At 42.7% G+C, this 15,331-nt stretch overlaps 1 protein-coding gene across 8 annotated transcripts in view; it reads right to left on the bottom strand.

Moving 5' to 3' along the window:
* Positions 1-1,617: 1,617 nt before the first annotated feature.
* Positions 1,618-15,331, bottom strand: part of BPGM (bisphosphoglycerate mutase) — a 31,537-nt gene continuing 17,823 nt past the window's right edge. For all 8 annotated transcript variants that reach the window (XM_060414882.1, XM_060414884.1, XM_060414885.1 and 5 more), the window contains one exon: positions 1,618-3,850. In XM_060414882.1, coding sequence (XP_060270865.1) covers positions 3,672-3,850 — 179 coding nt within the window. In that variant the 3' untranslated portion in view covers positions 1,618-3,671. The remainder of the gene's footprint in view (positions 3,851-15,331) is intronic.

The following is a 15,331-nucleotide window of genomic DNA, read 5'->3' as shown; positions in this document are numbered from 1 at the left end:
AAGATATTAAAAATATATTCCTGTTAAATCAGAGTAAGCATAAACGGCTAGCCCTAACTAAATAAAAGGCAAATAAAATGTGGCTCTGTTATGTGAAAGTCAAACGTGATGATGACAATCTGGCTCATGCTTACGATTTTGTCTAAGGAACTTACATTTTTTGGACTTAAATCCCACGTCCTAAAAGCTAGTCTATACAGTGAGATTATCCTCCAATGAGTAAAATTTCGCCTATTGTGGGCAAGAGTGACTTTAATTCTGCCTATCATTTTGCTAAATAGCTTTGGCACTAGAGGGAGATTACATGATTAAAATGTTCTCATAGTACGGCCATTTCATATTTCCCTTGGGACAAAATTTCCCTCACAGTCCAATGTGGAAACCCTCAGGATACAGCATAATAGCATCTGCCACAGTCAGATCTGCTGAGAGGCAAGCCATGATTTATAAGATGAGTAGTGCTATAGAAGTGAGCCCCAAACTTGCAAAATCCAACCACGCAGAAGACAAAAGCAGGAAAAGTGATCAGAGTCTGAAATGTTGAGGCAATTTTGTTTTTCTGAGGGAAGAGAAACATATGAAAGACTTTCCAGGTGAGAGGGAACCTGAACTTTGAAGAGAGACTTGCCACTTGTAAGAGCATAAAAATAAATTAAAAATGATGCTGGGGATGATGAACTTTCTGTCCGGTAAAGCTGGTTCCCCTACTTCATTCTGTCATAAACAGAGAAGGCCTGGAAAATAAAAAATTATAACTACATGGTAGGAAGGGGGGAAACATATGTGATCTCTGACTCTTTCCTGGAAGGATTTCTGCTTCTGGCCACCAAGTTGGCCAAATGCAGCCCAACAGGGATTGGTAACCAAAAAAAGCATTTTGGCAACAAAGCTACAGAGCCTCTGGGGAGGCTTCCCAGGCTAGAAGACAAATAACCACTGCCATTAATGTGCACACAAAGGGCTGCATTTTAATAAAAGTGGTCATGACCCAAGATGAGAAATAGTCTGCAAATTTGGGGCAAAAGAATCTGGTTAAGCATGGAAATAGTCAGATTGTGTTAAGAAATTTTCTTTGCACATCTTTATCAAGGAAATATACATGATGTAACGTATCCTAACTGAGGATGCCTTGTTAATTTAGTGCTCAAATTTGTACTGGATGATTTTTAAGAACATTTTTCCTGAGGCAAATTTTTTTTTTTTTCCAGAAAAACAAAGTCTCAGTGTACTGGGATACAGGATTCATTTGAGATATTTAAAAATGGAAATTCATAGCATCTTGCTATGGCTATTATCTTACCACACTGGACCTGCATATAACAAGCATTACAGCCTGGGCAGAAGAAACTTATCTAGGAGATTCCAAGGCAAGCCAAACCTGGCCTGCCAAGGACCAAATTTCTAGATGAGCTATCATTTTTTACATTTAAAAAATTCCCCCTTTTTATGGTCCCAGCTTGACATAGTACAGAGGATACCAAGGATTCAGGTTAGGCATACTTCAAGGTACCTACATTAAAAATCCTGAATACTTTGTAAACCATGCAAAGAAAACAAGTTCGCTAGGTGGTCTCAAGGCTGACGTGCTAAACTTGTTAAAGATAACTGTACATCAAGTTTTCATAAATATCTCTTTATTTCAGCCAAGATCTCAAAAACAATAAAACCAAAATTGTACCAGAATGTGTCAGCAACAATTATCCCTCTCTGAGGAAATCTGTGAGATTCCAAAGTGACTGGGTGTGAGCACAGCTTTGTGTACGGGAGCAATCATGCTGCTGGGGGTCCTCTGGAGGTGGACGCCTAGAGGTGGGATGAGGGAAGAATCCAAATCTGGGATATCTTGAGCTGCTTTAAGACATGGTCACCACTTGGGCTGGAAAATTCAGATGCCAGTTCCAGAGATAAAGCTGTTCAAAAATGGTCTGAGTTGAAGTTTAGCCATAGGTTTGGAATTCTAGGAAGAGATAGTAGTTGTGTTCGCGACCCTGATCTCTGAATTATCATAAAGTGTGCTATTTGGTTGGGCAACAGGACTGTGAAAAGAAGGACAGCAGCAGAAAATACAGTAACTGGTCAGGAATGTCAAGTAGCCACATTTCACGTCCTTACGCATGGCAGATGTGGACAGCTGTGAGCAAACCATGTTCTTTTCAGCCATCTTTATCAGCTGATGCTCTAAGTCTTCTTTATTTTTTATCTTTTGGCTACACTGCACAGCACGTGGGGTCTTAGTTCCCTGACCAGGGATGAAACGTGTGTCCCCTACATCGGAAGTTCAGAGTCATAACCACTGGACTGCCAGGAAAGTCCCTCTAAATCTTGATTTAAGGATCAGTGGAGACCAAGCAGTGGCAAGGGTTTTATAATTAGTTTCCTTCTAATGGCAATTTTACTATAAAATGGATACAAATAAAATAATCCACCAATGGAAAACCGTGAAAAACTGGTGATACCTGTAATAGTTATTACAGTTGTAAACTGTTAAGATGACTCTGTCGTTGAAACGTATGTCACTTGCTTTGATATGTCATTAGCTTAAAGAAATGATGACGTACCTGTCTGCAGCATCTAAAGACATCCTGTATCGTTAAGATTGATGAGCCATCAATCAATCGATCGGTCTGTGGCCCACCCTGAGTACTGTAGACTATGCACCATAATGTTTTGCCCTCAGCAGATAAAGAACAAATGTACGTTGACGAGCGCCGGTATACCATTTCCCATATTCAAACAAAGGAAATTACACCCACTATATTCTAACTTCACCCTGACCCAAACTTCAATTTGTAGAGAATTAAGCATGTCTGTGTTGAAACAAGTACAGCTCTTTGTGTTACAGGAAGATGAAAGCAGAGACTAATTCAGAAGCCTGTACTTAATACTTATGAATCATATGGAAATACTTTGGGGGTACCATTTTCAGACATGGAACTTATTTTTAAATCAATTTTAAGGAGCCCAAGATTAATGTTTAAAAACAAAAGAGAACATGAACAGCTATGGCTGTCTATATGCTGCTAATTCCAGCAGCTAGAGAGGAATTCCACCAGACGTCAAACAGGATGTCTCTGGACTAGAGAAGAGGCAAAGGGCCTTGCTGTTTGTAGCTGGCTGGTTTATAAGAATCCATATGTGACTCTCCCATTTAATGGGCCTCTGGTCTTACCTATCAGAGTACCCCTTTTCCTTGAGGAAAAGACTAGTAATAAATACTTAAGTAGAGTATATTATCTAATATCTTTTATTATCATCCCAGAAATTTTCTATAAATACAAACGTCTTATTGAAGTGAAGGTCTGTCGATAGTGACTCAATATTGATTTATGAATGAGGATGACCTTGAACTTAACCTTCACTTGTTGCTTTCCCATCTCAGAAACTTAGGACATTGATTAAGCCCCACTGGTGACTAACTTAGTGATTAATTAAAAGGAGGCCAGCAGGGGTTAGCGCATAAGGCTATGCCATAAGCACTTGGGCATCCTAAAGCCTTTAACTGGGCCAACGTTAAGTTACCTAATTACCTCTACAAACTCTACCCCACAGCCTAGATCTGGAAAAATCAGGTGGGGAGACAAAAAAAAAAAAGAAAAGAAAGTGAGATGAGCACCCGTAACACACCGCATGCCACTCCTGCAGCTATTCCCAGCCAGCACGTGGGAAAGACTTTATTTGTCAGCTCGTTTCACTTTTCCTTGATCATCAACTTTCTTAATGGCTGCTTGGATAGCCTCTTGGTCACCCAGGAACTGGTGAGGCCCAACAGTATGCAGGTTCTCGTCCAGTTCCAGGAGAATGGGGACCCCAGTAGGAAGAGTAATGTTGATAATTTCTTCATCCGAGATACCTGGAGATCAAGAGGGGGAGAAACAAGGCGTTAAAGACAGCCCAGGAGGAAGCTCTGGTTACGTGTTTAAGTGCACATTTACTTAGTCCCACATTAACTATGTGTTTGGAACCAGGCCAGATACTGAAGGATTCCAGCTATGGTCATTGGAAGCCAAGGACATCCCAGAAGATTAAAAAAGAAAGAAAGAAAGATGAGACAGAAATTTACATTACATCAAATCTTAGGAAAATATGTTTTGGGGCAACCTGTTCCTGGTTGCTTCCTAACTAAATGATTGACAGTTCTCGTCCTCTTGCCCTTTAACATTCCAACTGCTGGGAGAGCAAGGTTGGGATCTGAGTTCCCAGACCAGGGATTAAACCCACAGCCTTGGCAATGAAAGCGTGGAGTCCTTAGCCACTGGACCACCAGGGAATTCCATCAGATCTTTTTTAAGTAACCTGAATCATAGGTTGTAAAACTTCGACCAGAAGAGCTGGAGTTGTAGGAAGGGTAGTAGCAGCCGCGGTTGTTATAGGTTTGTTTTTTTGTTTTTTTTTTTTAATGAGTGCTTTAAACGATAAATAGCTAATGTACATTCCACATGCCAGGTACTTTTCGAAGTACTTTATGTGTGTTAACTTGTTTAATCAGATAGGCGCTATTATTTTTCCATGTAACAGTTTTGACACAGAGAGGTTAAACAAACAATTCAAGATCACACAGGCCGTAAACAGCAAAGTCTGCATTTAAACCTAGGTGAGGAGAGTGAAAAAGTTGGCTTAAAGCTCAACATTCAGAAAAATAAGATCATGACATCCGGTCCCATCACTTCATGGCAAACAGAGGGGAAAACAGTGGAAACAGTGGCTGACTTTATTTTTCTGAGCTCCAAAATCACTGCAGATGGTGACAGCAGCCATGAAATTAAAAGACACTTACTCCTTGAAAGGAAAGTTATAACCAACATAGACAGCATATTGAAAAGCAGAGACATTACTTTATCAAAAAAGGTCCGTCTAGTCACGGCTATGGTTTTTTCAGTGGTCATGTATGGATGTGAGAGTTGAACTGTGAAGAGAGCTGAGCACCAAAAAATTGATGCTTTTGAACTGTGGTGCTGGAGTAGACTCTTGAGAGTCCCTTGGACTGCAAGGAGATCCAACCAGTCCATCCTAAAGGAGATCAGTCCTGGGTGTTCATTGGAAGGACTGATGTTGAAGCTGAAACTCCAATCCTTTGGCCACCTGATGTGAAGAGCTGACTCATTTGAAAAGACCTGGATGCTAGGAGGGATTGGGGGCAGGAGGAGAAGGGGACGACAGAGGATGAGATGGTTGGATGGCATCACTGACTTGATGGACATGGGTTTGGGTGAACTCTGGGAGTTGGTGATGGACAGGGAGGCCTGGCGTCCTGCGGTTCATTGGGTCGCAAAGAGTTGGACACAACTGAGCGACTGAACTGAACTGAGCCTAGATGTCTGTAAGTAGTATACAATGTTTTTCAAGTTTCTCTGATTCCAAATGGACAAAGAGAAGAGAGGAGACCTGAACAGATGGAGTTAAGCTAATTAAAAGGTAACGAAAGTGTTCAAATTATCTGCTTTAAAAACAGACATTTATTATATAGACTTCTAAACTCTAACCATATGCCTCTGTGCTATATTAACAGAAAGGACCTAGGTAGAGCAAGTTCTGAGGCACGTTCAAGGGTCCTCCTTTACTTGGAAGGTGAGAATGGCAGAATAAGGTAGTGGCAGTTAGTTATCAATGCACTCTGGCGTTTTTATTAACCAACAGTCATAACTCGGAGGCCCTCTCTGGGCCTCCACTGCCCCTGTCTAACTAAAAAAAGAAACACACACTCTTCTCTACCACCATGACAAAGGCTGTGAGGTAGAAGGAATGGACTTAAAAAGAGAACATATATGAAGGACAGCACAAAAAGTATTTCTTCTTTCTCCACTAGGAGTTCTCTTCTAGGCTGAAGATGTAAAGAGTAGGCTGCTAACACACTACTTTGCCCTGTGGAGCCTCCACCCTCACACTGCAACCGTACCTAAGATTACCACTCCAAACCAAAGCTGGCAAGAATGAACAAATTCAGACCAGACAGCCAGCTGTTTAGCTGGGAGATGACTGCCTTGGATTTTAGGAGCCCTCAGGCTCCGTCAGGTCAGATCTGTCAGCTGGACGCACAGCTGCCACACGCAACCCCTGGAGACAGTCAGAGCAGAATGCAACAGCACGTGGTTTAGAGCCAGGTGACCACTAAGGACAGAGAGAAACTGAAATCCTAATACATTGTAAACTAAGAGTATAAGATCCTGTGGAATCTTTCGAAAACAGTCTGGCAATTCTTCAGACAGGTAAACACAGAATTACCATGGGACCCAGCAATTTTACTCCTAGGTACACACCCAAGAGAAATGCAAACGTATGTCCACACAAAAACCCATACCCGGACCCTCAGAGCAGCATCATTCATAAGAGATAAAAGATGGAAACAGCCTAAAAGCCCACCAACTGATGAACGGATGAATTAAATGGGGTAGATCCAAACAATGGGTTATTATTTGGCAATGAAAAGGAATGAAGTGCTGCTGCTGCTGCTAAGTCGCTCCAGTCGTGTCCGACTCTGTGCGAACTCACAGATGGCAGCACACCAGGCTCCCCCGTCCCTGGGAGTCTCCAGGCAAGAACACTGGAGTGGGTTGCCATTGCTTTCTCCAGTGCATGAAACTGAAAAGTGAAAGTGAAGTCGCTCAGTCATGTCCGACTCATAGCAACCGCATGGACTGTAGCCCACCAGGCTCCTCCATCCATGGGATTTTCCAGGCAAGAGTACTGGAGTGGGGTGCCATTGCCTTCTCCAGAATGAAGTGCTGATACATGCTAAGCATTGATGACCCCTGGAAACAGTATGCTAAGTAAAAGAAGCCAGTCACAAAGGAGTATTTACTGCATGATTCCATTTATACCCAATGGTGCCTTCCCAAGATGGTTCAGCAGGTAAAGAATCCGCCTTCCAATGCAGGAGACACAGGAGACATGGGTTTGATCCCTGGGCCAAGAAGATCCTCTGGAAGAGGCCATGGCAACCCACTCCAGTATCCTTGCCTGGAGAATCCCATAGGCAGAGAAGCCTGGTAGGCTACAATCCAAACGATCACAAAGAGTCGGACCTGGCTGAGCAACGAAGCACGCACGAGGGCCAGAACTGGCAAATCTAACGGTGACATAAATAGACATGTGGTTGCTTAGGGCCAGAGGGGACGGGAGGACTGCACAGCGACAGCCAAGTATGGGGTGTTTGTCTTCTTTTGAGGGTAATGAAAATGTTCTGAAACTGACTGTGCTGGTAGATGGACAGCTCTGCGAATAAACAACTCTGTGAAAAGCCGCTGAATTATATACTTTAAATGGGTGAACTGTATGGCATGTGAATTGTATCTCTAGAAAGATGTCTGAAAAACTACTGAACAGATCCACAGAAGTTTACAGTTCAAATCGCAAGACAGTAAAACTGGACTTTTTAAAAAGTTTCCAAATTCCGGGACTTCAGCTCTGGTCATCTGACTCGTCGACGGCTATTTCCACCTCAGTACTAGGAGAGAGGAGAATGTTTATGTCCATGTTCTGCCCTTGTGAAGGGCTGGGTGATAACTGGACGCCAGAACCTAGTGGTCTCATGTTTTCAAGACTAGTACAGGGATGAATGGGCTTCGCCTGTGGCTCAGCAGTAAAGCATCCACCTGCAGTGCAGTAGACCACGGCGCGATCCCTGGGTTGGGAAGATCCCCTGGAGAAGGAAATGGCAATCACTCTAGTATTCTTGCCTGGGAAATCCCATGGACAGAGGAGCCTGGCATGCTACAGTCCATGGGGTCACAAAAGAGTAGGGCATAACTTGGTGACTAAGCAACAATAACAGGGATGAACTGACTTGTCTGATCCCCTTGAAATAGCTAACACACGGGGATTATCATGGGCCAGGGTTAGGGGTTATGATGTGACCTCAGAGAAAAGTGCTAGGTCTTTGGCAAGGGTCAAGAGGCACATGTGGAACTCATCTGACTATGGCCTCAGATCTAACCAGGTGTAACAAGTGTTATTTTCAAGAGCGTTACTCTCAAGCTCATGCTTATGGCTTAGATAACAACCCGGCTTTGCGTGGGACCAAATGAAAGAGCAAACTAAACAAAAGGCCACAAGAACTACAATATTTCACCTATAAAGAAAAGAGAGTTCAACAAAAACAGAAATATTTCCAATAAATAAAGTTGACATTCCACTTCAATGGCTACTCAAGCCATTCACAGAGCAGACTAATTACTTACAAATATTTAAAATACTTAGACCACTTAATAATCAGTCAACAGACTTAGTGACTGACACTTTAAAAAAGCAAATTAGGAAAAACCACAATGAAGCCATTACTCATTGCTCAATTTTGGCATAAGCCACATTCTTTGTCCTAAGAGAGTTAAGCAAGCAGAACTCCTAAGGCTAAAAAATGCATCTGCGTTGGATTAAATCAAACTGAATCAATACTATATTATGCAATATCATATTACAAATGTATTAACCAGAACATCATATGAAAGTTATAATGAGTGACCAGATATCACATGCTCCATCTGATAATGGGTTTAGATTGTTTTAAAAGGCATCTAAGAATGTTCTGAAGGGAAATACCTAATCCCGCATCAACCCCTTCACCAACTCCCAACTGTTGTCTTTAATTCTTGAATCTTCCATGTAGGAGCATCTGAAAGTTAACTGCAATCCATTTTAATGACTGGGATATTTCAACTAAGAAATAATGAAAGTTTGATGGTAAGTCAAAGGAGTAACTCAAAGCCAATATGGGAAGAAATCTAAACAACTTAATTCTCTGCACACAGGACCAACTTCAAAAAATCAAGACTGTATCTACAATGATTCCCCTGACCACTGAGCTGGAACAGGAACCATGGACAGTCATGAAGATCCCCACACAGATATACAGCACTACCCCTCTGCCTTCTATCAGCGGTGGATGAGCAAATACTCACTTCTCCCACCAGGATTGTAAGACAATGTTTTAGCCACTCTTGTGATGTTCATGCTTTTGAACGGGGCCTTATGCAAGAATTTAGTAATGTTTGTTCAACTGTAAGGAATTTTATCATGTGTTGGCTGCTAGAATCTGGAATTTTTTTAGCTTAATGATCTGATATTACAACTATATGAATTAAGTAAAGGCTGTTAGGAATAGAATGTTAACAAAAACTCTAAGACATATAGTCTGTACATGAAAGCACTCAGAGGACTATGTCAGAGGTACAGTTCAGTTGCTCAGTCGTGTCCGACTCTTTGCCACCTCATGAATCACAGCACGCCAGGCCTCCCTGTCCATCACCAACTCCCAGAGTTTACTCAGACTCATGTCCATCGAGTCAGTGATGCCATCCAGCCATCTCATCCTCTGTCGACCCCTTTTCCTCCTCCCCCAATCCCTCCCAGCATCAGAGTCTTTCCCAATGAGTCAACTCTTCGCATGAGGTGGCCAAAGTACTGGAGTTTCAGCTTCAACATCAGTCCTTCCAAAGAAATCCCAGGGCTGATCTCCTTCAGAATGGACTGGTTGGATCTCCTTGCAGTCCAAGGGACTCTCAAGAGTCTTCTCCAACACCACAGTTCAAAAGCATCAATTCTTTGGTGCTCAGCTTTCTTCACAGTCCAACTCTCACATCCATACATGACCACTGGAAAAACCATAGCCTTGACTAGACGGACCTTTGTTGGCAAATTAATGTCTCTGCTTTTGAATATGCTATCTAGGTTGGTCATAACTTTTCTTCCAACGAGTAAGCATCTTTCAATTTCAGGAGGTACAGTACTGGCCAAATTTCAGGAGATCAAAACGGAGACTCACAGTGTGCCTCGTAAGTACAGACTTTGCATGTCCAAGTCCAGGCGCTGCATCCTGGTACCAAGGATATAGGGCACCGGACTTAACGGACCCTTGGCACACGGCTGAAATGAATGAACCTGAATTCTCTAAGCTTTCAAATTAAATCTAGTCCCTTACTGCTGAAGCTCTGACTAAAGATTGTGATTCCTTTATTACCTTTTTAAGGAAAAAAAAAGAGAGATAGTCAAAAAGGTTGAAGAAAAAGTCATTTGTATTTAGTGCACAAACAGCAAACAACCGAAATGAAATCTGTCTTCTATATATTTTCTTTGGTTTTCTCCAAAGAGTTTGCCCAAATCTTTGAATATCAGGAAACAAGAGAAAAGCTGTTTGGGGAGACAGATCTATACAGGACAACATGCACGTGCGTGCTCAGTTGCTTCAGTCCTGTCTGACTCTTTGTGACCCCATGGACTGTAGCCTGCCAGGCTCCTCTGTCCATGAGATTTTCCAGGCAAGAATACTGAAGTGAGTTGCCATGTCCCCCTCTAGGAGATCTTCCTGACCCAGAGATTGAACCCATGTCTCTTGTGTCTCCTGCATTGGCAAGTGGGTTCTTTACCATTAGTGCTACCTGGGAAGCCCTGAGAAACCCCAATTCCATGATGCATATTTTTGGGAATTAGAGAAAGAGGGCAAAACTCTGATCAAATTATACAAATGTGAGGTGCCACCCATGCCCCCCCTTCCCTTTCCCAATAACATCAGTCACAATTAAAACCCCACTGACGGTGACTTGTGATGAGAGTTCTGTATTCTTCTATTGCCAAAATAAGAGCTGACACAAGATTCTGAATTTCATATATGGTCCACCTACTTTTATTTCTTTAAGGTTTGAATGCTATCCATGTACAACTTAAAAGACTGGCCAGGGGACAATTAGAACTTGGTTATTTGAGTAGTGTAACATGATGATAACATAACAGCCTCTGATTTAGAATAAGGCAGAGAGTAGAATCCATCCTACATCCAATTTTATAGTTAAATGGTTTAGGTTTCTATAAATCAATTATAATACGAGAAAGCTTAACCATACCACGAGATAAGCATTTGCTTCACAGAAGAGAGGCCTGACTTTGCTACTTCTGAAAATATCCCACAAAATGCCAAAGGTGACTGGTCAGTCAGTCCCCGTCCCCACAGCAAGTCCCAGCTGACCTTTCCTCCTTCAGTCTCTAATTTCACTCCATCACTTCTTTGCCTTGTTACGTGTGCAGCTGCACACAGTTCTTCAGTGGGGCAAGCCTATCTTGCATGCCACGTTTACTCCAAACTTGAAACTGCCTAGTCCTTTCTTGAACCCAGACTAAACAATCCACTTCCGCTGGCAACATGCAGACTACATCCAATGCTTCAGTTCAGTACCTCGCTTCTCCTCCAATGTGGGCCGGCAGGAAACAAACAGGAAGTGGCTCTGCCAACCACAGAGAAAGAAACACACACCCGTCTGGAATTCGAAGGAACAGGGAGCTATTAGATACTAAGCCTGGGCTAGGAGTCATCGTGGTAGTAGCTGGTGAGAGGTGGGCCCTGCTGTAATCTTGACTTCTTAGTACAGCATGGGTAGTTGTTTATGCTGTTAAAAATCAATAAAGCAGTCCTTCACGTAGAGGTTTTCTTACTATATAGCATTTCACATATTTAAGTCTTCTTTCTTCTGAAGGAATTAAGAACTACTATAAAGTTAAAAGTAAAGCAGTCCATGTCACTATGCCAAACTGAAAGCCTTTGCAGAAAGAAGGAAACTATCAACAAACCAAAGGGCAGCATTCTGAATGGGGAAAGATATCTGCAAAGTGATACATCCGATAAGGGGTTCATAGCCAAAGTAGACAAGGAATTCAAACAATTCAACATCACACACACACACAAAAAACAAGCAACCTGATTAAAAAATGGGCAGGGGACCTGAATAGATGTTTCCCAAAGGAGAAATGCAGATGGCCAACAGACACATAAATAGACGCTTAGCTGTACTAAACATCAGGGAAATGCAAATTAGAACCACAGTGAGATACCACCTCACACCTGAGTGGCTATCTTCAGAAAGACAACAAATAACCACTGCCAGCACAGATATGGAGAAAAGGGGACCCTGTGCACTGCTGGCAGGATTGTAAACTGGTGCAGCCATTATGGAAAGCAATACACAGGTTTTTCAAAACATTAAAAATAGAGCCACTATATGATCCAGCAATTTCACTTCTGGGTATTTATCCAAAGAAAACAAAAACACTAATTCAAAAAAAAAAAAATACACGCAAACCAATGTTCACTGGAACATTATTTATAATAGTCAAGAAATGGAAGCCACCTAACTATTCATTGATAAAATAATGGATAAACAAGACGTGGTGCATATACACAATGAAACATTACTCAGTAATAAAAAAGATAGCTTGCCATTTGTGACAATATGGATGGATCTAGAGGGTATTACGCTAAGTGAAATCAGGCAGAGAAAGACAAATACCATGTGATCTCACATGAGAAATCTAAAAATCCAACCAAACCAAACAAAATGAAAACAATCAATGATTGTTCCAATGAAAATTTAAAAACATGACTTACAGGCTTCCCTGGTGGCTCAGTGGTAAAGAGTCCACCTGCCAATGCAGGAGATACGGGTTCAATCCCTGGTCCGGGAAGATCCCACATGTAGTGGAAAAACTAACCCCACGCATCAACAACAACTGAGCCCACGCGCTGCAACTACTGGAGGCCATGCACCCTCAAGCCTGTGTTCTGCAACAAGAGAAGCCAGCGCAATGAGAAACCCACACGTTGCAACCAGGGAGCAGCCCCCTCTCGCCACAGCTTAAGAAGAGCCCATGTAGCAGCAAAGACCCAGCACAGCCAGAAATAAATTTTAAAAATGAAAAAACATGACTTGGCTACACTAAATAGCAGAGTAAGACACAGAAACAAAGCAAGTAAGTTCCAGTAAGTTCAAACACTTGTTCTAATTCCTACCAGAAACATGTATGCAAAATGCCTAGAACTGTGTTTAGCGCACAGCACGCACTCAAAAAAGGGCCATCTTGTATAGCTGTACCAGGGAGTGTCATTCACAACCCACAATGTAAAACCATAATAATATAAGACTCAATTAGTTGCATGAAATTATCTTTTTATACTTTACTTGCCAAAGATACTCGAGTCAGCTTCTCATAACAGTATTACAAACAGAATAGATCAAGGGAAGGGCTACTTTTCAGGAAAAAAAAACAAAACAGCTCAGGTGGTAAGTATCCTGTGGACAGAGGAGCCTGGTGGGCTGCCGTCTACGGGGTTGCGCAGAGTCGGACACGACTGAAGCGACTTAGCAGGAGCAGCAGCAGCAGCATGTGGTAAGGGGAGACTTAGTGAACTGGGTTTGGGCTTCGTTCACAACCCCACCTACTCACCATGGTCACGGCTAAGCCGTGAGATCTGTCTGGGTTTTACTTTAATTCAACAGCACCTGCCTTCTTTCCCACAGGCAGGATTTGACTGACTGTAGGATAGAATCAGGAGAAGGAAACGGCAACCCACTCTAGTGTTCTTGCCTAGAGAATCCTGTGAACAGAGGAGCCTAGTGGGCTGCTGTCCATGGGGTCGCATAGAGTCGGACATGACTGAGTCGGACACGACTGAGCGACTTCACTTTCACTTTTCAGTTTCATGCATTGGAGGAGATGGCAACCTACTCCAGCGTTCTTGCCTGGAGAATCCCAGGGACCGAGGAGCCTGGTGGGCTGCCGTCTACGGGGTTGCACAGAGTCAGACACGACTGAAGTGGCTTAGCAGCAGCAGCAGGGTAAAATCATAGCACCAAATATTTGAGAAACAAAATAACATCTTAGGAACTTTCTCCATTATCGGGGTATATACAATCTAGAGTAGATGAGTAACGTGTATACTCTTAGCCAAAAGATCTTAAGGCCCTTGGAGACTTCAGGGCAGACCAATTTCCCAATTAGTTCCATGACTGGCTTATCATTCTTTCCAATCCAAAGTTACAATAAGGTATTTCTATAAGACAGTATGCTGTCATCAATTCTATCAGTTACCGTACTCTGTCCAACAGAAGGTAAGATGCTTTTAAGTGTGTCAAACAATTTAAGAACATATGGGGGGAAATTGCCCACTTCCTTGAAAGATCCTGTTTGAAGGGGAGAATTTTACATAAACATATCTAGAAAACAGGACTAGGATTCAGATCAGTCTACAATAACATTCATTTTTACCTTTGTGACCAATGCAAAGAATTTAGCAACTTCTGTACTTATAGGGAATATGGAATCTGGTCACACCCATTTCAAAGATTCATTCTTAATACAGATGAATAACTTTATAATAAGATGACCATAAAATTTATCATCCAAGCTGGGGCACTTTAGAAAGTGAAAGGAGATGCTGCGAATAACTGTACCAGGGTAACAGACATTAATCAAAAACAGGGGGATATATAGTAATATAAATTCACAGTAAAAATAAATTAGCAATTAAGATGGTAAATTTTATGGCTTTTCAAAACACTATCTTCCCTGTTGCGGGGGGGCTTTCTCTGGTTGCAGCAGTGGGACCTACTCTCCAGTCTGGGGCACACGCTTCTCACTGTGGCGGCTTCTCTTGCCGCAAAGAACGGGCTCCCGGCACACGGGCTCAGCAGTTGTGACACGTGGGCTTAGGTGGCCCCACCACACGCGGAATCTTCCTGGGCCAGGGATTGAACCCGTGTCCCCTCCACTGGCAGGCAGATTCTTAACCACTGGACCACCAGGGAAGTCCTTTACACTTCTTTAACACAATAAGCACATATACACACAAATAAATCAGCCAGTCATCTTTTTCTATTAGGAAAATCTTGTATTTTCCCCTTAAAGTAAGGGTGTGTGTGCCTCTTGCTCAGTCATGTCCGACTCTCCGCAACCCCATGGACTGTAGACCACCAGACTCCTCTGCCTATGGAGTTTTCCAGGCAAGAATACTGGAGTGGGTTGCCACTTTCTACCCTAGGGGATCTTCCTGACTCACAGATTGAACCCTCGTCTCCTATATCTCCTGCACTGGCAGGCGAATTCTTTACCATTGCGCCCCTTGGGAAGCCCTTAAAGTAAGCGAGATTCACTTAATTTTTGGAATCTTGGAAAGTCAGTATCTGAATTCAATTTGTTGTTGCTCAGGGGCTCAGTTGTGTCCACCTCTGTGACCCCAAAGGCTGCAGCACGCCAGGCCCCCCATCCTGCGCCACCTCCTGGAGCTTGCTCAAACTCATGTCCACTGAGTCTGTGATGCCATCAAACCACCTCGTCCTCTGTCATCCCCTTCTCCTGCCTTCTCTCTTTCCCAGAATCAAGATATTTCCCAAATTCAATAGAACTTTTTTTTTTTAGATTGAGAATTTATCAAGTACCACATGAAAATTAGGTCTCCTAACCTTCCAAGATCCACCAGCAAAGCAGGAGACCCTGGTTAGATCTCTGGGTTGGGAAGAACCCTTGGAGAAAAGAACGTCTACCCACTCCAGTATTCTTGCCTGGAGAATTCCATGGA

The sequence above is a fragment of the Ovis aries genome, chromosome 4 (genome assembly GCF_016772045.2).
Source record: "Ovis aries strain OAR_USU_Benz2616 breed Rambouillet chromosome 4, ARS-UI_Ramb_v3.0, whole genome shotgun sequence".
NCBI lineage: Eukaryota > Metazoa > Chordata > Mammalia > Artiodactyla > Bovidae > Ovis > Ovis aries.
This window is presented reverse-complemented; position numbering and strand designations above follow the sequence as displayed.